At 33.2% G+C, this 23,401-nt stretch overlaps 1 protein-coding gene across 7 annotated transcripts in view; it reads right to left on the bottom strand.

The window, feature by feature from the left end:
• The window catches only part of LOC121125796 (uncharacterized), a 196,619-nt gene that overhangs the window by 109,556 nt on the left and 63,662 nt on the right, over positions 1-23,401 (bottom strand). For all 7 annotated transcript variants that reach the window (XM_071891815.1, XM_040721025.2, XM_040721029.2 and 4 more), the window contains one exon: positions 9,992-10,127. In XM_071891815.1, coding sequence (XP_071747916.1) covers positions 9,992-10,127 — 136 coding nt within the window. The remainder of the gene's footprint in view (positions 1-9,991; positions 10,128-23,401) is intronic.

Here is a 23,401-nt window from a genome sequence, read left to right on the forward strand (position 1 = left end):
CAAAATCATTTTCTTTTATTTTTGCATACCAACGGGAGTAACAATGGATGAATCACCCTTAATAAGGTACCCAGCACCCTCCCCCCGACCCCTCATGATTACGGTCCTTACTGGGGACCATAAAAAAACTGACTTTAACCTTAATTTGAGGCCTCCATGGCAATTCTGTCTTGGTACAAGCCATTTTGATTTAAAAAAAGCTCAAAAGAGTATAATTTAATTAAGCAAATCTATATTACCAAGGGAAAGTGTGTTTGTTTATCATTGACGCCTAATAACGCCGGGTATACCCCTTAGTATTAGTATAATGTATAACTTCAAAATAAGAGACAAAATTACCTTTTATTATTATTGGTATGTATTTTTGTATTCTTTGGTTCTTCTAACCATTTTTCCTTTTTCTTATATATTCCTATCATTACTCTAATTGAAGAAGTTAATTTCATTAAAGAAACAAAAAGTTTTTTTTTTTTTTTTTGGTTTCTCTTTCCCCCCTCTCTTTTCTTTCCTTTTTCCCCCTTCAATAAACAACAACTTGAAGGCACCAGCCGTTCTTGTATAATACATATAATATTTTTCTATCTATCTCCTGGGTGTTGCATGGGAATTAGAGCACTCTTGATAACTCTTATAGCTTGAGTTTGTGCGAACCAATTTCAGAAACTCCTTAGTCTATGCTTGCTTTTCGGCAGCACAAATGCAGTTCTCTGCACTTCTCCAGTCAAAAAGAGTTCCTACAACAGATATTTCTGATCAGCTAGAGGTGCCGAGGAACACACGTCTACCTCGTCAAACAGCAGACCATTATTGGGAATAAGGAGAAGCTTTCAGACACAAAACCGGGCGTATCTAGACAAGTTATTTCAAAATAAATGTACCCACAAAACCTCTTACCAGTCAAGGATTTTAGGACTAAACTCAACACTACTAGAAATACCTAGCTATAACTACTACTTCTTAAAATACTTCTTGGGAATATAACTCCAGTATACACTATGTAGTGACATTCAAGAAGAAATTATGGGTATCAACCGTTTCATGGAAATTAGAACACTTCTGTTTACTCATATAACTACAGGTTGTGTAAACCAATTTCAAAGCTTGAAATAGTGTGATAAATTGCTGACTTTTTGTTCATTTGTCTGCAGCGCACGTCACTCTCACGGTCAAAATCATCACAGAAAGGGACGTTGGGATCAAGAATTTTACACTTTTCCGGACATGAATAACTCATACAGAGATTTCTGGCCAGCTAAATGTGTCCAGGAGCAAGGTTTACCTCGTTAAGCAGCACCTTACAAAACAGTGATAATGAAAAACACCAGACAGACGTTTCTCTGTGTAAACAGCTGGACTTCTGGCCAAAATTCAAGTGACTCCTATAGCTCTGACATGAACCCACTTGAATTTACGTTCTATTCGCAGATGAAGCATCGAATGGAGGTTCTCCATTCGATGCGAGAAGATTTCTAAATAGTTTGAAGCCGTCTATAGTCCTTACTTGAACAACCTTGACTTTATGTCAGTATCGAGGACTTCACCATCTATCACCCGTACATTACTGCAAAACCGACACGGGGGATTCAGAAAAAAGTTGACGTGAGAGCATTGAACGACGTCATCCAAGCCAATACAGCAGAGTCTATGGCATTGCATGCTAGATATATGCACTTCTCAAAGTCTAATGTCTGCAGGATTGAGTGGAAGGAGAGGACTATGCTCACGTCTCGTATGAAAATGAATCGTCGCCATCGATACAAAGGACTTATGAACAGTATTATGTTGAAAAACGCTCTGACTTTAACATACTTCACTTTAGGCTAGGTGCATGTGGAGTCAAAGGCCTGTTAACATACTTCACTTTAGGCTCTAGCTGCATGTAAAGTCAAAGGCCTGTACCATCTGCTCCCGAACATCACCGCATAACTAGCAGTGGGGTTAAGGAGAACGTTGATTTTGGAGGCATGAAAGAAGACATTCAAGCCAATCTGCGGAAGTCTATAGGATTCCATGCAGTTGACATGTGTGTCTCTAAGTATAATGTGTCGTCCAGGATCGTTAACAAGGAGAGGGACCAGTGCTGGATATTGAAGAAGAGGCCTGTATCACAGCTCGCATTAAAATGGGGAGTATCAATCGATGCAAAGGACTTATGAACAGTTTGAAGTCGTCTACAGAGGTTAATTGAGCCCACTTTACTTTTCTAGCAAAATGTGCAGTCCAAGGCCAGCACCATCCCAACCAGAACATTGTCATCCTGAAGATCATCATTGCACCATAGGGCACCCAGATTTAGAAGAAAGTTGAAGAAAATAAAGATGTATCCCTACGTATTTGTTCTAGAAATATACGTGATGAAAATTATAATTTAAGTGTTTTTATTTCCATGGAACACCCTGTATATATATATATATATAGAGTAAAAAAACTAGGAGGAGAAGGAGAAAAAGAAGAAGGCTCGACTATGCGTTCATTTGCATATCGTCTTCATGTCGGAATTTCATCATTAAATGTTTTTTTAGTTGTTGTTCTTATTTTCTTTTTCTTATTATTTCATCTTCAAAAATAAGAAAAAGCAAAAAAAAAAAAATACGGAATTTCGGAGAGTAACTGAGTGAGGATAATATAATGGTAATAATCATAGATGAAAATAATATTATCCGGCTGTATGTAAAAATAAAAGAAACTCTAAAAAATGATGTGGTCCTTCTGACAATTTGAAGAATGTTTTGAAGGAGAGCAGCTTAGCTGGCATGTCGTTTCATTAAATTAGCTGCAAATAGCTATGAGATGAAGCAATATATACAAATCCCACTCAGTACCTAGCAAGGCAAAAAATACTATGGATAAGGACGTGAGACAGTTATTGACTGCAGTTCTAAATTAATATTTATAACACTTCTTAAAGGAAAAATTGTTGGATTGTAAATCGTTTTGCAGTAGTAATTTCTGTACAGTTTAAAAAAACCCTGTATCTACTCAGACAATTTGAAGAATTCTTGGGAGGAGATCAGTTTGGCTGTTATGACGTTCTATTAAATTAGCTACACGCCTCCGCAAGAGAAAATAAATCTCCACAAGTCCCAAGGATATAGACAGTTATTACAACGATGTGGATCCCAAATTCTACTTCGAGTCCAACAAGGACTTACACTTATAACACCCCAACAAATCATCAGTGATTCTCTTCGTCTTGTACACAATAGTGATGACTTTATACTTATACGTTCTCCCTTCAAGAATAAAAGAAGAAGGCTTCGGTCCTCAGACCCCTTTCTTTATTGCTCTGGAATCTCTTAGGGTTAGAGTTGTAGAAAATATTACCTGCCGGTAAGCTAGCCAAAAAAAACAGAAAATGAACGTTGCAATCCTAACAATTTGAACAATGTTTTGGTGGAAAGAAGCTTAGCTCCCTTCCCGTTAATTTAATGAGCTGCATATAGGTATGAGATGAAGGAAATGAACAAATTCCCTATGTATATATCATTGATATAGGATTGAATTACTCTGATGTCCCTCCTCACAAAACCCTACTCCATATATAGCAATGATATAGGCAAAAATAAAAGAATAATCACAACAGTTGTTGCTTCTTTAAGAATTGGTATAAAGATTAAGCAACTTGTCTAGATTATATTAATACTGGTAGTATAACCAGGAGTTATTAGACGCCGACACGCAGACATAATTTAATGGTATAAAATAGAATATAACTTCCAAACAAATCTGACGGGCGGGTCACAATCACACTTAGTCACTCAATACTCAGAGGTTCTCTCCACATGAATGAAATAATAATGATAAGAGCTTCAGAAAATGTAAGACAGGGTTCTTTTTTTTAATGTTCCTTTAATTGGTTAAATGGAGTTGCACTGATAAGTATAAGTAAACATTATAGTATTACAATTACTCCATCTAACCTAGGAATCTTTTGGTAAAATCCATATACATATGTAGTATAAAAACAGGGTTCAGTTTGTAATAAAAAAAAGAAAAAAAAAAAAAAAACTCGCATCCCAAAAAATACTTTTCGGATTTCCAACCCTAGTTGCTCTTTCCTGTTCATTTTTTTTCTCTGTGATGATAACAAACAAATCATAAAAATAAGAATAATCGAAAAAAAAAAAAAAACAGAAAAGAGCAAATGTGGATTTTATTTTCCTTCAAAGGAATCGACCTTTATTTATGATTCATATCTAAAACCTTTTGATTAACTTCAAATGTCATTTTAATCATATTCATATCATTTTAACATCTTTATATTTTATTTTGGTCTTTTAAATTTTAATTTGATTCAATTTAAAAAATGAATAGCGTTAAAGTCATGTCGTTTCCTCGCTAACACAAAAATGTAAAGAGTATTGTGTTTTCAGCTGTCGAAACGTTTTCTTCTTTTCCTAAAATTAGTGTTTTTAATATTGACTGGTTAGATTCGAATGAGTTCTTATTGAACTGTGAAGAATTATCATCAACTATAACTGAATTAAAATTCCATAGTTCAGAGGAGGAATTGGAACTATAATGTTTACTTATCTTAATCAGTGCAACTCCATCTAACCAATTAAAGGAACATTAAACACATGATTTTGGGCCTTTTTTTCTTTTTCTTTTCGAATGAGAGATGTTGCGAGATACAGTATAGACAACTATTTTTTCAATATTAATGTAACAACAATTATTTCAAATAGTAATAACATTCTGTTAAATATTCTTTTGGCTCAGGGAATATGAATGTTAACCAAAAGTAACAAAAATGACGGACAAATCTCATTTATTTATATAAAGATAAAATATCCTTGAGGCAAAATGTTTTAAATCGAAATTGTTTTAGGCAAAATTACCAAACACCTAGCCGTCGCTACTAAAATTTACTCAAATATTTACGTCTTAAGAATCCCAACCGACCGAATTCGAGAAAATGTGGATCCTTCCTATCTTTACATAGAAGTAACTAAAAAGAATCTTGCTTTGATAGATCTAGTGACTCCCTGCCGTGTCAGTTTTATTTAGCGGTCCCCTTCGTGGCCCCAGCTAAGGATTGATGCCTTTTCTTTCCCTTTTCATTTATGTTTGATCACCCTGTACTTTTTTTAAAGAAGTAATAATATATATTTCTTAGATCGTTGTATGTATTGTAATAATATATGTATTTTGACACACCCTTTTCAAAAATCTGAAATGTTTATACTCTTTAACACCAGCCTGTGAAGGAGTGAAGAACACTGAGTACATGGTATTCCATTTTTTGTGCATGAGCACTAGGGTGGGCTTATTTTTATATTTTTGAAAATTTTGGATCCTTAGGACCTCCAAATTTTCCATTTGGTTCAAAAATAACGTAATAAAACTTTGAGCCGTTTTGAAAAATATTTAGAGGTAGTTATGTAAATCTGATAAATGTACACATTGATGGTTTGTTTCTAATCTACTTACTACAGATAAAAACTGTATTGATTAAATAACAGTTGAGTTCAATAAAATTCCTATTAAATATAAATTTTTATAATAATTTTGTATTTATCTGTTCAAAATACCGATAATTATATTAATTACTCGTAGCTTTCCGTTATTCTAATAATTCTTCTGCTGCAGGACATTTAAAAAAACTTTGGAATCTTATACTTATTTAAAATGGCATGTAGATTTATTTAATAAAATACGTGCTGTTTACTAAATAAATACTTGCACTCGAATTTGTCTTTCCTGTCCTGAGTAAAAAATGCCCTTATATCACAGTTTTTGTCGTGTTCGTCCTTATTTAGGACTGATGTCCAGCCCAATCCCACTTGTCCATCAATAAAGGAGGTAAAACCGATCTCTTGTAACGTCACTAAGAGGTTTTTTCATTCATTTAATTATTATGCTATATAATAGAAATCATTATACGAGTATAACTAAGTTAAATACACAGAAAATGCTTGTTTTATTTTGAACTAGCGGTAGTTCATGGGATTGAGCTAAGTTTTTAGTTGTCAACGAATAGAAAAACTGAGCTTTTGCTTATCATTATTCTTCATAAGCACACCCACACGTAGTTACTGAATACTTAGATGTTCTCTCCTCAAGATACGTGCCTTAATAAACCATAAAAAAAATGAGGAAAATTCCAAGGACCCACAGTTAAGGACCGGTCTCAAAGGCCGACGGTCTTATAGACCAATTCCAAAAACAGAAACTACAAAGGTACATTCCTATTACGGGAATAGAACGAATAAATAAGGACTGATACAAATCTAATTAAAGGGAAACGATTCTTCAATTTTATTTCTAGCTTCAAGTAATTTCCTGACTCCCCGTCTGGTTGCGGACTCAGGAAGATGTTCATGTGACGGTTGTGTACTAGAAGGGTAACCTCCTTTCTTTTGACCTCTTTTTCCACGTAAGAGTATTTCCTCTCACGAAAACAGCTGATCTCACTTCTAAAACTGTCGCACATTAAAGACAGAGTTGTATGTTTACAAAATACGAAACCTCTTCAATATCCATATAAATAACATTCCATCACTCTTTCAACACACAGTATAGCAAAATTAAGCTACTTCTCATACCTCTAAATATTAATCAAAACGACTTAAAATTTGCTAATGTTATCATTAGACCAAAGTATCGAAAATGCCCAAATTATTTTGTTGTCAGCTGTCGATTCTCTCCTCTGATTTGATACGTCATGGCTATTTCATAGATCGCTCTTTTTGATAAAAAAAAGTACACTTATGCTCAGTTTCCAAAAAGACAGGAATACAATTTCTTGTTGATTCTTATATTGGCCAATGGCTATCTTATTATTTATATGAAGACATTTTGGATATCATACATAAATATAAATGTATGGATACGCTTTTAATAGAATATTACTTCGTAATATTATATATAATACAGTATCTAATAAAATACTATGTTGGATTATAAAACTATATACGATGGTGGTCAGAAAAGTTTCCAATTTAATAAAGATACAAACCATTTTTTCTGAATTTTTTTATTGATATTTTTCAACATAGTCTCCTTGCAACTCTACACGCTTCTCCCAGCGATGCTCCCATCTATTCTAACCCGTAACAATAGTACTTTATGTGTATGCTATTGTTTGAATCTATTTACAGGTTACACTTTCAACTATAAATGAAAGGTAGAACCTCAGTTTTGTTCATTTTCACAAAAACACTCATATTCATTCACTCAAGACGGATATATAATAACAGCTCCAGAATCGCTCAAACTTTGGTTAGTAACTCTCAACAGATGGTAGATAGATTTGACAAAAGAGACTAAAAAGGAAGGAGGAGACAAGATGGTTGAAATAAAAAGTAAACAAAAAATATGGATATGAATCATGTTCAGGATTCACGTAACCTCGATCAAAAATATAGGATAGAAATACCCTTCGTATATGATTAGGGTTCGTATGTTTGTTGTAAAATAACTTTTATAATTTTTCAGAGCATACTTTAAATATAAAGAAACTATGAACTATTGTTTAAATTGATAGTTTAGGTTTCTAGATAAATCTAAAGAAAAATACAAAACCTTATCCCAAACGTTGACTTGTGTTAAATTAAATTATATCAATCTTAGTCAAAAGACGTGATAACAATGAACTGTGAAAAAGAAGTTCAAAGCGCATACACGCAATTTTAGACGAATACGAATTAGAGATAAGAAAAAACATTCTTGATTGACATAAATGATTCCTCTTTTCCTTATAGCTCTTTAGATATGCGAACTTATAAATTTGCCAGCGCTGCCATCTTCACGTTGAGCTCGGGAACTTTTCACACCACTCTCGTCTATTTTAAAAATTGTGGAGAAATACTAGGACTGTGACAATCTAAGAGTACTTAAGAGATAAATAGCAGTTGGTAATATTGACTTATTTGCCTACCTACCAATTGATTTTGGACTTTTTTTCTGTTCCTTTTTGGAGCAAAGGTTGTGAGATATAAAAAAGGAAACAACGTGCTTAAGGACTCAAGATTTTGAAAATTTCAAAAGTAAGCTCCACCCTAATGAACATTGAACATAGTCAAATGTTTGTATGTATGTATGTACACTCCAACCCCCCTCCTTTATTCTTCTACTTCTCCTTCCTCCTCCTCTTCTTCACATTTTGTAGCAGCATACCCTCATATTTCTTCTTATTCTTCTTCTGAATAAGATAACAATCTCTCCAGAGATTTGTTTATTCTCATCAGGCTATAAATTTATATAATATGTACGTATTAAAAAGTAAAAAAAAAAAAAAAAAAAAAAAAAACCTTCATAGTAACTCAAGAAGGAAAAGAATAAGTGTTTATTTTCAAATGAAGTTTATTTTTTGTTTTTTTGCCTCTTTTTTTTATTTCCCGAATAAAAATAATAATTAATTTTCTTACTATTTTATTACTTTAATGAAGAAACCCGAGAGAGAAAGAAAGAGAGGCGTAGCTAAGAAATTGAAAAGTTTAAAGAATCTAGAATATATCATTATGACTATATATGCAGCTACTAAATCCAAATCAATTTTAGACCTCAATATCTTGGCAACCCTGAGGTCTATATTTACAAAAGTGTTCTAATTAGATACAACCTACAAACAGAGGCACGTCCAAGGACGCAAGTAACTCTATAGATAATTGTGCTACAGAGATTCAACTGAGTTTAACTAATTCTGTGTCATGCTAGAACTTTAATTTTAATGCAGTTTGTACAAATTGTGCAATTGGAGCCGGATTTATCCCAGAAAACATACTTTTATAACAAAAACGAAATGTGGTATCAAAGCTACTCGGATATGAACCTCTTGGGCAACTTTGTTAGGGCCGTCTTAGAGTGAGAGTGTGCCGATAATTGTATGCTTCCGTTCTGGACGCACGTCCAAGACTGCAAATAACTCAATAGATAATCGAGAAAGATGGCTTTAATTTTGTTTAACAGATCCAGTGACATGTTAGAATTTTAAATGGGTGTGATTTGCCCAAATCGGATAATTGTAATCGAAATTATTCTTGAAGTCCATTTTAAAACTGCTTTGAGACCCCAATTTTATACTTTATACAAGTTTGATACCTTTCATCATTTTTTGGATTGGGGATGGGGTTGCCCCAAAAATATACATACCTTAACATAAATAAGTTTATTGTATATACGAGGGTAGTCCGAAAAATTTCCGACCTAACAAATATACAAGACATTATTTCTGAATTTTATTTTTTTATTTTTCAACATAGTCTCCTTATATCTCTACACACTTCTTCCAACGATCCTTCCATCTCTGAAACCCGTACATATACTACTCGGCGTTTTTCTCTGGAAAAAAATTGTTCACAGAGGTGATTGTCTCTTTATTTGACAAATTTTTTTCCAGTTCTACTGTATTTTTGTTTCAGGGGTATAATGTTGCCACCAAGCTTTATTTGAAGTAATTAATTGGTTGCAAAAACTCGGATTTTTTAGGACTAAACAACACCAACAGAGCAATGACCGATTATGTTCATTTTCACAAAAAAAAACATATCAACTCACTCAAAAATCTGTTACAAAAAACTGTACGTCGTACAAGACAAAAACTTTGGTAACTAACTGTCAACAGATCTTAGATAGATGTGACTAGCTTCTATTTATAAGTGCTGCCATATTCACCTTGAGATCAGAAACTTTTAGACTACCATCGTATATATGAAGGGGAAAAAAAGTGGAAATGGGTGGGGGATGTGCCAGCGACGCCTCTGTGCACAATCTGTTGACCTGGAGTGTAGGGAACTATACAGGGGGTTCTTTGAAGTAGAAGCGGAAGTTATACTCAGATGTTCTTTTCTCAAGAATTAAAAAATAAAGACAACAGCTTTGGAAAGTTAAAAACCCAGTTCAGATTCATAACTAGAAAAGTTCATAACTCTTTATGACACATTTTATACATTTCTAAGTATGACCAAACCCTTTCCATTTTTATAAGACAATACTATTGAAGTTAGATAAGAAAAATTTACGATGATATTGTGAATAATTATTTTACCTTAGTTGGCAGACGTTATCGTTGCATTTATGTACTGTGAGTTGACAGGATCCAACGGAGTCGAAGGTTGAGGGATAACCAACGTTTTGGAAATAGGTTCCATTGTTTTTCGTGCTGTAACCACAGGATTTGGTAACTGTTGATTAGAAAAGGAAAGAGAGTGAGTGAGATTAATTTTAATTAATTAGATTGCATTCAGAATTAGTGGTTAAAGTGAGTGAAAAAGAATAGAAAATTGCCTTTTACACTCACAAACTTAAATACTTGAAAGAAAGAAATAATACTATGTAATTAATTTCGAAAGGAATTTGCAAACCACAAAAATAAAAACAAAAGAATTAACTAACCAATGTATGGTATTTATTCAATAACCAAAAGTAGTTTTACTTAATACTTTCAGTGATCAAAAGAAATCTGTTTCTCATTTAGGGATTATTAAACTGACCAAAGTGTCTCAGTTATTCATTGAAACTTATTCAAGTGATCACATCGTTGAACCAGACGGGATTTATTGTAAAATTGGTCAAGCCTATGACTGATTAAAAGTTGCAATGGATTGACCAAGTCTTATATAACACTTCAATCTTATATTATTTTAAATTATGTCTTGATCGATTATATAGATGAATTGTTCATGACGTCAATTGTGTTTCAAAATTGTGAACATCATCTGACAATAACGTCATATGAAGTAAATGTAACGCATAAACCATATTTGTACAACTCATAAATCAGGAGGGTCCATAACTTAAAACACAAAAAAAAATCAGTCCATTTATCGATAACAAAAAAACAAAAAACATTCCAGAATTTGAAAACGATTAAATTTCGGTCTAAGGTATAAGATCCCGATCTGGAACGAGATATACCAGTACAAATCACTTAAGACCAAACTGTATAAAAATGAGGTCTTGGACAAAATCTCAACGCAAATATATAAATATTAGCGTTTGGTTTTTTGTTTGAAAATCCTAGACCAACAAGAGACCCTTATGACTTTTAGTAGACCTGTCTTGGAGTCCTGCTCCCACATATAAGACCTTCCATTGCAAAATTTGTAGATCCATGACATTCCCTGGGTCCTCATTGACGATTTGTTGGATTCTGGCCACGAATTCCGTCGTCCAGAGACAGACACTTAGACCTCAGCCGCATTTCTGTTGCCTTAAAAACACCATTAGATGGATCAATTTCACTCCTAACCTAGTGTACGAACGTCTCAAAGAGTATTAAAGTTCGAGCAATCTTTATGTTTTCGCTCCCGGCGGAGATTCTAAAGAGGGCTCCGTACCTTTTCCAAATATTTAGGAAACGAATTTGTCGTCCATTATTCAATTTTTCCCAACTGGTGCAGGTTGGAACAAACTATCATAGATAGCTTCTACACCCTATATGTTCGACATGATATTTTTTGTTATAACTAGGATTAAGGTTGTATTATGTACTACTTGTATAAGCTTTTTTTAAGATCTGGAAAATTCCGTGGATGTTTATTATGACTTGTTAAAGTTCGGGTACCCGAAGTTTGTTCGGATCTTTCCAGATAATACTAGTTTAGTTATAGTGTACCCGAGTACTTTGGATCCGGGTCGAAGACCCATCCTACCTCTAGTGAAGAGCCCTAAACCATATTATAGTATTCATAATAATTGTTTGCCTTTCTTAAAGAAAAAAAAAGAAAAACTGACTGTTGAGAACAATACAATACAATAATGGCGATAGGAATAATAACACTACTAAGTACATACAATAGAAAATAATGTCTAAGAAAGAAGGGAAAGAAGAAGAAAAGAAGAACTTCTACATAGTATTATTCTTATTTTCTTCCCGATATTTTTTTGTACAGGGTGCACTAGATATCTATGCCACAAAAGGGATTTTCTCTTAACCTTCTGAACTAAAGTCTTACTGGGTCCTAAAGTTCGAGGCTACATTTGGTCATAGTTTACTCTTTAATTCCTTGGCAAATCCTGAAATTCCTTCTTGATCTGACTGATAAATTTATCTTCGGTGTTGCTGAGGGTTCGGTAAGTTTGTCGTCACGATCAAACCAAAACACAAAATCCATTGGATTAAGATTCAGCGAGTTTGGAGGCCAAAATTCCGGCGAGATGAAGTCATCAAAATTGTCTTGGGAGCCATTTGTCAATTTATATTGATGTGTGGAAGGGAGCCGAGTCCTGTTACCCATGTAAGCCCCCGCTAGCAACTATGTCGATTCAGAGCTTCACTTTGGTCTCTAAGACGTACAAATAAGCATCAGTGTTGACCTTGAGACCTAGCAGGAACACATCAAGAGTTATGACGTGGCCTTCGGAGCTAAGTACTCAATACTCTGGGAACATCGTTTGCATGACGACAGATACATCATTGGGACATAGCGCAAACCACCAGTTGTTCTGGTTGTCTACCTTCTTGTCCTTGGAAAAAAATTACATCGTCTTAAAAAACCAGAGCATTTTTCCGTTAAGTGGGTATTTGAGGTGGTTGTGGAGCTTTTGGTAAAGCTTTAAGTACTTTTTCTTAGCCTTTATGTCAAGACCTTTGCCATTCCTCTTCTTGTTTGAGAAATAACGAAGGTTTTCGTGAATGAAGAGCCAGATCGACTACTCTAACCGGCCAAATTTACAAGCAACTGCACTGATGGACAATTTGCTGGGTTTGGCCACGAATTCCAGCGAAACTGTAACTTCGACCTTTGACTTTAGTCAGCATTGCTGTTGACTCAAAATCATCTTTAGAGCCCTCACATTCCCTCCTAACTTTGCAAACGAAGGTCCCACAATGTCCAAGAGTTCGAGTAATTGTCATGTTGTCGCTCCCGGTGCGGATTGCAAAGAGGAGGGTTCCGTACCTTTTCTAAATATTTAGGACAACAAATTTGTCAAATGATTCCATTTTCTTCCAACTCGTACAAGTTTGAAAAAGCTATCTAACATATATATATCGGCTGCCTATGTGTCTGCGTTTGCCAAAGAGTGTGCTACAAAATGGCGGCATAGATAGCTTACGCACTCTGTATTTATTTTTCTTCTAAGACAATGAATGCATTTGTATGTATATTTATGTATAAATATAATAACTCGCCTTATTGTTATTATATTTCAGTAATTATTATTATGATAATTATTCCGGGTGTTGGTTTGGCAAATTTTCATTCTATTTATTGTTATTTACGACAAGAAGAACAAGAAGAAAGAAACAAAATAATTTTTAGAAAGAGCGTTTAATATTTACACAATGGATGGATGGATGAAGGGGCATTCAGCAAACATTCACGTGTGTAAATGAATAGATAGGGAACGGTCACTTCATGAATTAAGGGGGCGGGGGTGAATATGTGGGGATTTAATTAGATAAAAAATCATCTGTAAAAAACGAACAAAAAAATGTGATACGTGGGCTCTGAACAAAAAAACAAGCTAGAATGGTTATTAAATTTGAATTCTAATACGAATATTTGACAAATTATAGCAATATTATAGCTGTTATTAAGATATAAATTGTACTTAAAGTAGCCAAAATTTACAATGACAATAAAAAATAAAAATAAGAAATTTATAGATTTTATGGTTAAAAGGGGCGGGTGATATCTGGGGAATTATAAGTCTCTGAAATCAAATATTGGTTATAAACTATTTAATCTAAAAAAAAATTTTAATCCCATTAATTTGAATACATATCCTATAATTGATTCAAATATGTCTATGAAATATTGGACTGTATGGGAACATAATAAGAAGTAATAAAAAAAATAGAATTAGGGTAAAATCCAAGCCATGCGACGGAAAATGTGAATAGTGTTGTAGATCCGTGTAACAGTGAATCTTCCATAATGCCACTTGTTTCTGTCTATGCCCGACATACTTGGGGGTTAAAAATTTGAACTCATTAGGGGCCCATGAAAATGGAGTTTTTTGCCAATTGGGGTAAAGGCTTCAGCGAAAAGGGCAGTATCAAGGTGGATTCTAGTTGGCAACAAATTATCAAACAGAACAGGATATACTTGGCTTAAATCAGATGATTGTAATACTTCTTATAAAGAATTGAAATAAAGCGTACAATACGAAATTACTTTTTCCCCAAACTAATAATATAGAAAATGGTTGTATTTGAGCCATTGAATGTAGGTAGTTAGAAAATAAGTATGTAGAAGCAATGAGTTTGTATGAGAGGAAATCCTTTATACGTGAATGTTTGATCGATAATTATGTAACTTGGTTGTTTCTTTCTCTGCTCTTTTGAATATATATTATAAATATAAACACTTATAATCGATATTTTTCACTTTCTTAGACAACTGAATAAATTTCATATAGATTTCAATCATTTCTCTCTGGGTCATTTATATTGTACATAGTATCAAGCTACAATAATACAAGTGAGCATGATTTCTCTCAAAAGTGACTCTACAGGGACCCAAAACTTGCAGTAATAGTAATTTTTGAAGCAAGACACAAGCTCCAGTATTCCTACCAGTGTTTGAACTTGAAGTGTCAAAACAAATCTTTTGACATAGTATATAATGCCCCATTCTTACATCGTTTTGAAAACAGCTGTATTCGGAGGTTATTTTTTTTATAAAATCAGCTTGTACTAAATTTTCAATGCAATATTTTTTTATTAGACAAAATTTTTTGATTTATTTTATAAAACTTGACTATAGAGGTTTTTCCTAAAAAAGGTCATCAAGGTTAAAGTCATCAAAACTGACACTTATTTTTTATTAATCTAAGTAAAAAAACGTTTTTGGAATTTTTTTAGATAGCAGTACCCGCTCATTGGCTGTGATACACAGGTGAACTGACAGATAGGCAAAACAGCTACATTTCCTTTAAATACTTTTATGGTTCTTTAAGACATGTAAAAAATAATTTATCATACACATTTATAAAAAAAATTCTAATAGAAGTTTAACATAACTAATTTTTTAAATTTTACTAACAAGCTGTCATGTGTAGTATACAGATGATATTAAAACAAAATCACATTTTTTTCCCAAAATATGTAAAATTTCAAAACTTTCTGGTCGTGGACCTACCTCTAAATATTCATAAAAATTGTTCAAACTTTGTGTATCGTATTTTTTTATAAAAAGGAACGCAATTGAACCCTCAATTTTGTACTTTTTCAAGAAAAAGTGATCTTATTGGCACCCTATTGGACATCATTTGTGGCTCATCAGATCATCGTCTTTAATTGATGCCATCTCGGGGGCTCAAAATTTAATAGTTTCACTATGCAAAATGGACAAATTTTTTATGCTAATGATAAAATAGTGTTATTTGAATTTAATCAAAGTAATATATACTGAAAATTACTTTGAAATGTCTAAATTTTTACTAATTATTATATTCTTTTTGGATCGATTATGGACGAAAAAAAGTAGGACAATTAGAGACAAATATCTTATTCTTTCGATTATAATAGTTAATTTTTATCTACAGTATGAAAAAAAGATATAATAACATAGTTTTAATACATATTAGTGTCAGATATATAAGAAAACGCGATCATAAGGGAGATCAATCTTTGATAGGGAGTAAAGCTTAAGTCCTTTTATCTGTTGGTCCCATTTTGACATGATAAAATAGTATACTACATTCCGTAATGTTAATGAAAAAAGGAGTTTTTATTGTTATCAAACTTGGATGTTTATGCCTCTCCCAAAATGGGCAACAACAATTATGACGTCACATGAAAACGCTTTATTGAGAGATTGATTTTTGATTGAGAGGTTTAGGTCAATTTATTTGTGTGTCCCATTTTGAAATGATACAACAGTTGATCAATTTCCTTAATATTAATAAAATAAAATGGTTTATTTTGTTTTAAAACTTGGTTTTTTAGGGCTCAAAAATGACTTACAACAGTTTTGACGTCACATGAAAAGGCTTTATACTAGAGGGATAGATTTTTGATAGAGTGTAAGGTTCAATTCCATTTATTTGTTTGTCCAATAATAATATTAATATTAATAAAAAAGGGAATTTATTGTTATAGGTGCCCAAAATGGCTGACATCCCATAAATATACAGGCAAGAAAAAGTTTGGAAAAAAATGAAATTTAACTTATTTTTTAGTTACCTTTGGCTTTATCATCAGGTTACACAGTAATAAGGCTATTAAAATGAAGAAAAATTAAAGTTCAATATGGAGAAAAGCATTTATTTGTACAAAAATCAAATAATTTTTGTTTAAATTTTAGCTTCATAAAAAAAAAAATCCCTTTGCCGCTTTAACTGCTTACATACTTTTGGCATTGTTGCTGTTAGTTTTTCAAAATAGGCAGGTGTGATATCATTCCATAAATTCTTCAAAATGTTCCACAACTCTTTCTTACTTGTGAGGCACTTTTCCCATAATTTTCTTTCAAGGTATTCCCACAATAGCACTATTGGCTTCTAATCAGGAGATTGAGCTAGCCATTGCATAATAGATAAGATGTGAGAGGCTTCTATCTTTTCCAAGAAGTATTTGCAGAGCTTGGATGTATGTTTTGGGTCGTTTTCTTGTTGAAAAACAAACTTCCTTCCAATCAATCTCTCTCTAGAAGGAATGGCTTGCGTCTTCAGGATAGAATGATAACCATTCTGAAGGAATTAAATACCAATCTCTCATACTTGCCAGAGAGAAACATTACATATGAAATTAAGCCTGACCAAAACTGCTGAATTTTTGATGACAAATAATTAAACAATACATTATGGATCTATTTTTTTCCATATTAATTCTCACCGGGTATTGATAAAGTCATAAAAATTTATGATAATGACGGAAGAATATTTTTTTTTTGTAAACTTTTTCTTCCCAGTGTATATAAAAGGATGACTTGAAGAAAAAAAAAAGATGAAAATTATGATGCAATAATAATCATTTGTATTCTGTTGAGTCTGATACATAACATTTTGTTTGGTAATGTTTTTGATGGATGGGCCCCAATGGTTTCATATAGTATATTATACGTATTATGTTATATTATTGGCCATGAATTATGAAATTGTACATAAATTTTAACTATATTTATAGTCTATATGTTAAGGGTGGCTCTAGTCTTCTTAATAATAAGTATAATGATAGACGTCATCAATAATCCTTCAAAATAAGGCTTTAAGAAGAAGAAGAAAAAAAAAACATCAACTAATAGAAGATACGCTACTTTGGATTACTTTTTTTGATATACATACATGAGAGGATTTGAATTAAGTATGTATGTATTTAAGGCAAATCCCTTGTATTTATATATATATATATTTTTTTTTTTGGTGGGGGGAGGGGGAATCCTTGAGATCTACTGCTTTAGGTATACTCAGGTGGATAATAATGGATGTTTAACAATGATTCTATAGTTATCTACATAAAAACATAAGAAAATGAGTTTATCTATTTAAAATTCAATTGTGAAGACTGCTTTCTAAAATAGTTTAGACTAGAACATGTGTGGTGCATCAACATACAAATAATCTTGAATGAAAATAAAGAAAATCCTAATTTTTTTTTGTACTTCATACACACACAGCCTAATATGTCAGAGACATCTGAGTAGGGGCTCATTATTCAAGTTACTAGTATGAGTTAAGGTAGTCAATCATTTTAGGTATAACTTAGAACTTTTATTTGATATAAGAAACTTATATTGACACCCATATGACTCTTTTCAACCTTTAAAATTTATTAATTTATCATTCTTTTATTGTGACGATCAATTTTGTTTAATTTCGGTGCAATTTGCGACACACGCAAAAAGGTTAATGAGGGTATGAATACAAATGTACTAGATAATCAATTTAGAGAAAACCATTCTAGCTTGTTTTTGTGTTAACGGCATATATACGTGTAAAGTCGTGACTAGTATTGTTAAATATAGACATCTACTTTAAGTGCAACTTGTGGGTACTCTCAAGGGTTAATAAGAATAGGTTTTTCTATAGGAATCGAGGACAATTCGGAAAGGATACAAATATAATCTACACTCAAATATGAAAAAAAAAAATATTCTAACTGAAATTTATGTCGACGGGCCAAATAAATACATTCATGACAATATTTTAGACATGTTAGATTCCATTATAACCTTTTTATGCAAATTAAGAGGATGAATGGAGAATTTCAAGTATTTTAAATATAGTTTAGAACATTTAGTTGATTTAAGAGACTGATATAGCCCTTTTCAAACATATATATGCGGTGTATCAACATATAAAACAATCTTAAACACTAGTGGAAAAAAGGATAACATCCAAATTTATTTTTATACCTAATATATTTACATACATCCACATGTTTCATAGACATATGACTCAACTACAACGCCCTATTACTGAAACGAATGGAGCAACATAGCTCCATGGACAATGCACCCTATATAAATTATTCTGTTAAACTCAATATGCGTAGGGTATTCCTACAGAAGGAAATGCACTTTATGTACAGGGCAGGGCAGTAAAACGTGGACTGTTAATTTATGCTTTTTTCTCTCCTTCCTATGAAAATTTTAAAATGATTATTCTTGGGTATTCTGTTAAACCGTCCTTTTTACATAAACAAACTATTCTAATCATTTAGTTACTTCATCATGAACAGCGAGCAACAAGCAAAAATGCAGCACCTTTCAGATCTCCTAGATACTGTGAGGAAGATTACGGACATTGTTAAGTGTTTTAGGGAGCCTGGTTTTAAAGTTGGCCAAGATGGAAAAAAAAAAATGGAAAAGACCTCTCCAGGATGTCATAAAGTGAAGGCATAATTTAAAGAAAGATACGAAGTTCTTTTGAAGATGGGAGAAGAATTTAAAGCAAACTAATTCGATGAATAGCCTCACCAATGACTTCTCTGTAGCTCCTAAAACCATAAGAAGGGATATAAAAACCAACTTGGGATTAGTTTCTTTCCCAAGTTCCTCACACCACATTCTTACAGGGCATGAAAGCCAGGAGGCTCGAGAGGTGCAAGAAAATCCTGACATGGATCAAGGAAAATGGTTCAATTGTGTTCATCAATTCCACAAACGCCGTAACGATTGCTGGCTTGAGAAAACACAAGAAGAGGTCAAAAGGGTGTATCACACCAAATATCCGGCTCAAACAATGTACTTAGGCGTTGTGGCATCTAATGGAAAGAAGGTGCCTCCGTTCTTTTTCAAGGCTGGACAGAAAATCGGCCAAGAGGCTTACTATTAGGTGCTTAGGGGCACCATCTTTCCATGGCTGAAGACTAACTACCCAGAGGGTAACTATGCGTTGAATCTGGACGGCAACCCTCTCACACGTCTTCCAAGTGCCAAAAGTTCTAAGCAGATAACATAGCTCGATTCTGGTTCAAAGATATATTACCCTTCCTCACCAAATTTGAACCAACTAGACTTTTCTTTATTGAGCATTTTGGAGGGAGAAACCAATAGGACTTCACACTCAAATGTGGACTCACTGAAGTCCTCCATAGTAGCTGCATGTGACAATTTGTCAAAGGAGTTTGTCATATACTCCTGCATGGCCTCAGGCAGCGTGTAAAGGCTGTGATTGATAATGAAGGTAGCCATATTGACTGAAAAAGTTTTGCAAAAACCTTGTCTACATGTTTTGTTAACATTTTTTTACCTATTATTAAAAATATAAATTATTTTTGTCTATCCAAATCCATCTCTTAAGTCCACGTTTTTCTGACTTGCCCTGTATGTGTACTTCAAAGACAATTCCTTTGAGTCAGGTAGAGTAATTTTTATATTAAAATCTGTACTCCTAATTAGTTAGTGCTACTCCATCATCCCTCAATTTTGAGAAACATCATTATAGCTTACTTTTGTGTTGACGAGCCACATATTGTATATATGTATATATTCAGCCCAATATTTCATAGACATATATGAGTCAATTATAGACATTGTATTCAAATTACTAGGATGAGCCAAGGATATAGTAGAATTCAAACTATTGTTGAGAACCTCTGATATAAGAGGCTCATATTGGCAACAATTTTGCTCCTTTAAACCATTTTATAAATATTTTATTGTGATTATCAATTTTAGCTACTATAATGTAGAATCTGCAACATAACCCAAGGGTTAATAAGAATAATTTGTTGATAAAAATTGAGGGTAACTTATCGATAATTACAAATGTAATCCACACTAAATTTTGAGAAAAAATCATTCTAGCTTGCTTTTGTGTTGATGGGGCTAATTATAATGTACATTCTTATTACAATAAGTATAAAAACTATACTCTTCAGTCTTCATCTTGTAAAAGAAGAAGACTATTATCAAAGTCTTTGAGCTGTCAAATACTTAATAGTAATAATAGCCACGATGACGCGGTGGAGACGGTAACAATAACGAGCTTTCAATGCATTTTTTTCTATTTTTTATAAATTTTGACATTCCCCCCCCCCTCACCTCTATTTTATTTTTGTTGTTATTTTCTTTATTCATTTACATCATAAATACTAGTGTTGGGGCTCATTCTGGAAAACAATCTGAAACCGTTATAATTTTAACAATTTGGTCCTACATTGATCTGGACCAGTAGTACTGGAACCATAGGGGCCGTTGCTCCCTCCCTTAAATTTTGCCGAGTTTTTTTATTTATCACAAGAGGAAGAGGTTATTTCGACTAAAATTTATCCCATTATAATTTTCTGGAAAAAAAATAAGGGTACACCCTTTAAGATTGCCTGCACTTATTACTTTCTCTTTTTATCTCAAAATTGGAGACAGCGATGGTGGAAAGTTGATATTCAATCCTCGCAACCTTTTAATAAAAAGTAAATAAATTCACTAAATGAACTGACGCGAATAAATATATTATTGGAGTAGGAATAGAGGTTCTCTGAGTTAATCCGTGGATTGAGGGATGAGGCCGGAGAAGATCCCATCTCATTATATAAAGCAATACTACTTTTTCTACGATGTGATCGCCTCCGACCTCATCTCTCAGTCCATGGAGAAACTCACAAGTTCTCCCACATAATGATACCTTCCATTTGCTTTCACCATCCTCCAAAGTGCTAATATTCCGAATATCTATAAAGGCGAGATGAAATTATAAAATTTCGACTTTCTGCTATGACTGTATCCAATTTTGCAATAAAAAGAGCAAGTATGACGTGAGGGCAAACTTGTACCAAAAATTAAATCAATTTCCTTATTTTTTTTAAATTGTCTCTTCTATAAAAAATTATTTGTTGTCAAAAGAAACCAACAAACACGAAGGTTCACATAATGTATTTGAGGCTAGGATTTGATCTGAAATTTGGAATCTTGTATCTTCATTTTCATACAGTTCAATTATTTCTTCCACAATTCTTTGTTTTCTCACTTCCTCCCTAAATATAATATGTTATTTAACCTTGGCTCAAGGAGGGTTGAAACAGCCAAAACCTTCATCTCGTGAAATTTGTAATTGTAACAATTATCTAGACCGAATCCACCTATAGATGAAAACCAAAAACAAGTATACAGAATGGGTCAGAGTAAAAAAAAAAAGAAAAGGCAACACGTGTGGAATCTCCTCCACGCCGGGAGCAGTGCCAAGAAGGCTGCAGACAGTTGGCATCTCCATCTGGACTGCCAACAATATCAATAATTAAAATACGGCCCCATACAGCCAAGAAAAATGAAAACTTCTGCAGCAATAATATAGCTGCTTTCTGGCCTGTCTCCATGTGGCCCTCCTCCATCCCTGATCTCAAACTCCTGGACTAAGTAGTTTGTGACATCTTGGAGAAGAATATACCTCGCACCTCTTTTACAATTTGGGATTCGCTCAGGCCATCCTTAATACAGCTTGATACACCATAGACCCAGCCTGCATTGTCAAGAGCTACCGGCTTGTATAGGGTGTTATTGTCCTTAAAGAAGGGTATATTGAATAACAAATATATTGTTAAAAATAGCATAATTCTGTACCAAGAATATGGCTGACTTCTGGGCTGTCTCTATATGGCCCTCCTCCAGCCCTGGGATTAAACTCCCAAGTCTTTGCAGTTTAGGGCTAGAAGGTTCACACCACAGGGTTTGGGGCTCAGGTATAGTTGGAATCCTTACCGATTGTTTATTTAATTCCGAACTTTTTTATAATTATTAGAGCCCACTAAAAATCATACAACTCTGAGACCGTCTAGGAATTTCAGGCCAAAACCCAACACTAATGTACATATATATATACTTCGTTAAATGTCAATGGTTTTCTTTTTTTTTAAACAAATTTCTTATGTATTTATTTTCTGCAAGCATTTCATCACTTGCTCTGACATTTAACAGAGCAAATGCTTAATTATATATTATCTACTTTTTACTAACACACAGACAGTATGTAGCTGTTATACGTTTATTATTATTATTATTATTGAGAGTAAGAGAGGGACCAAGCTGACTGTTAAGAAGAAGGTAAAATACATTTTACACACACAGGCGTAACAGATGTCATACTTTGTATCTGCTCCAAAGAATATTATATTTGTTGCTCTAAATATTAGTTTTATTTATAAATTAGACTGCTTCAAAATATAGGCAGAATTAAATTGGGAATAAAAACAGCATTTTCTCATTATTTTGATTAATTTATGATCATTTAAATAAGTAGTAGACACTATTCAGATGACAAAAACATAAATAAAGTATTGTGCTCGCTCCATGTCATATATTTTATTACTGTATGTATGCATGAGCGTTGCTTACTTATTAGTAGTTTTTTTTTACATACCCAATGATAGTGCTACATTCTTGCATTTATTATTGATTATTATTAGCTAGTTATATGTCTTTTATGAGTCACCAGGGAAACTTCAAACTAAATCACAACTCGATACATTTTCTGTAAAATACAATTCATATCATTTTTGGTTTCAAATACGAATATATCAAGCATTTCGTGTCAAACACACAATTTTGTTCTTTTAATGGATATTATCAAATTATGTAGAATATTTTTCTGTTCTCGGTAACCCAAAATTTTTGGTGCGATCTGTTGTTCCAAATGTTTGGAAAAGGCATGGAGCCCTCCTTCGAATCCGCACCCAGAACGACAAAATAACAATTGTTTGAAATCTGGGACTCAGTGAGACATTCGTTTGCAAGGTTAAAAGGAAATTTGAGGCTTCTAAACGAATTGGTTCTCTTCCACACCTCGAAAAAAAGTCTCAAATGACTCGAAGACAAATTGGAAGACTTCATATCGTCGTACTTTTAGCCTACAAACTCGCAGGATCTTAATCTTATGGATTATTTGTGTTGAGATCGATCAAACGACAAACCAACTAGACCCCCTACAACACCTTATCAGTCAAATCAAGAAGGAATTCCAGGATTTGCTAAGGGACCAAATGGCGAAAGCCTGATCCCAATTTTACCCTCGTATAAAGGCTCTAATTGATGTCGGAGGTGATTTTATCAAATAAAATTAATCAAGCTTTCAG

This window comes from Lepeophtheirus salmonis, chromosome 11 (assembly GCF_016086655.4).
Source record: "Lepeophtheirus salmonis chromosome 11, UVic_Lsal_1.4, whole genome shotgun sequence".
Classification (NCBI taxonomy): Eukaryota; Metazoa; Arthropoda; class Copepoda; order Siphonostomatoida; family Caligidae; genus Lepeophtheirus; species Lepeophtheirus salmonis.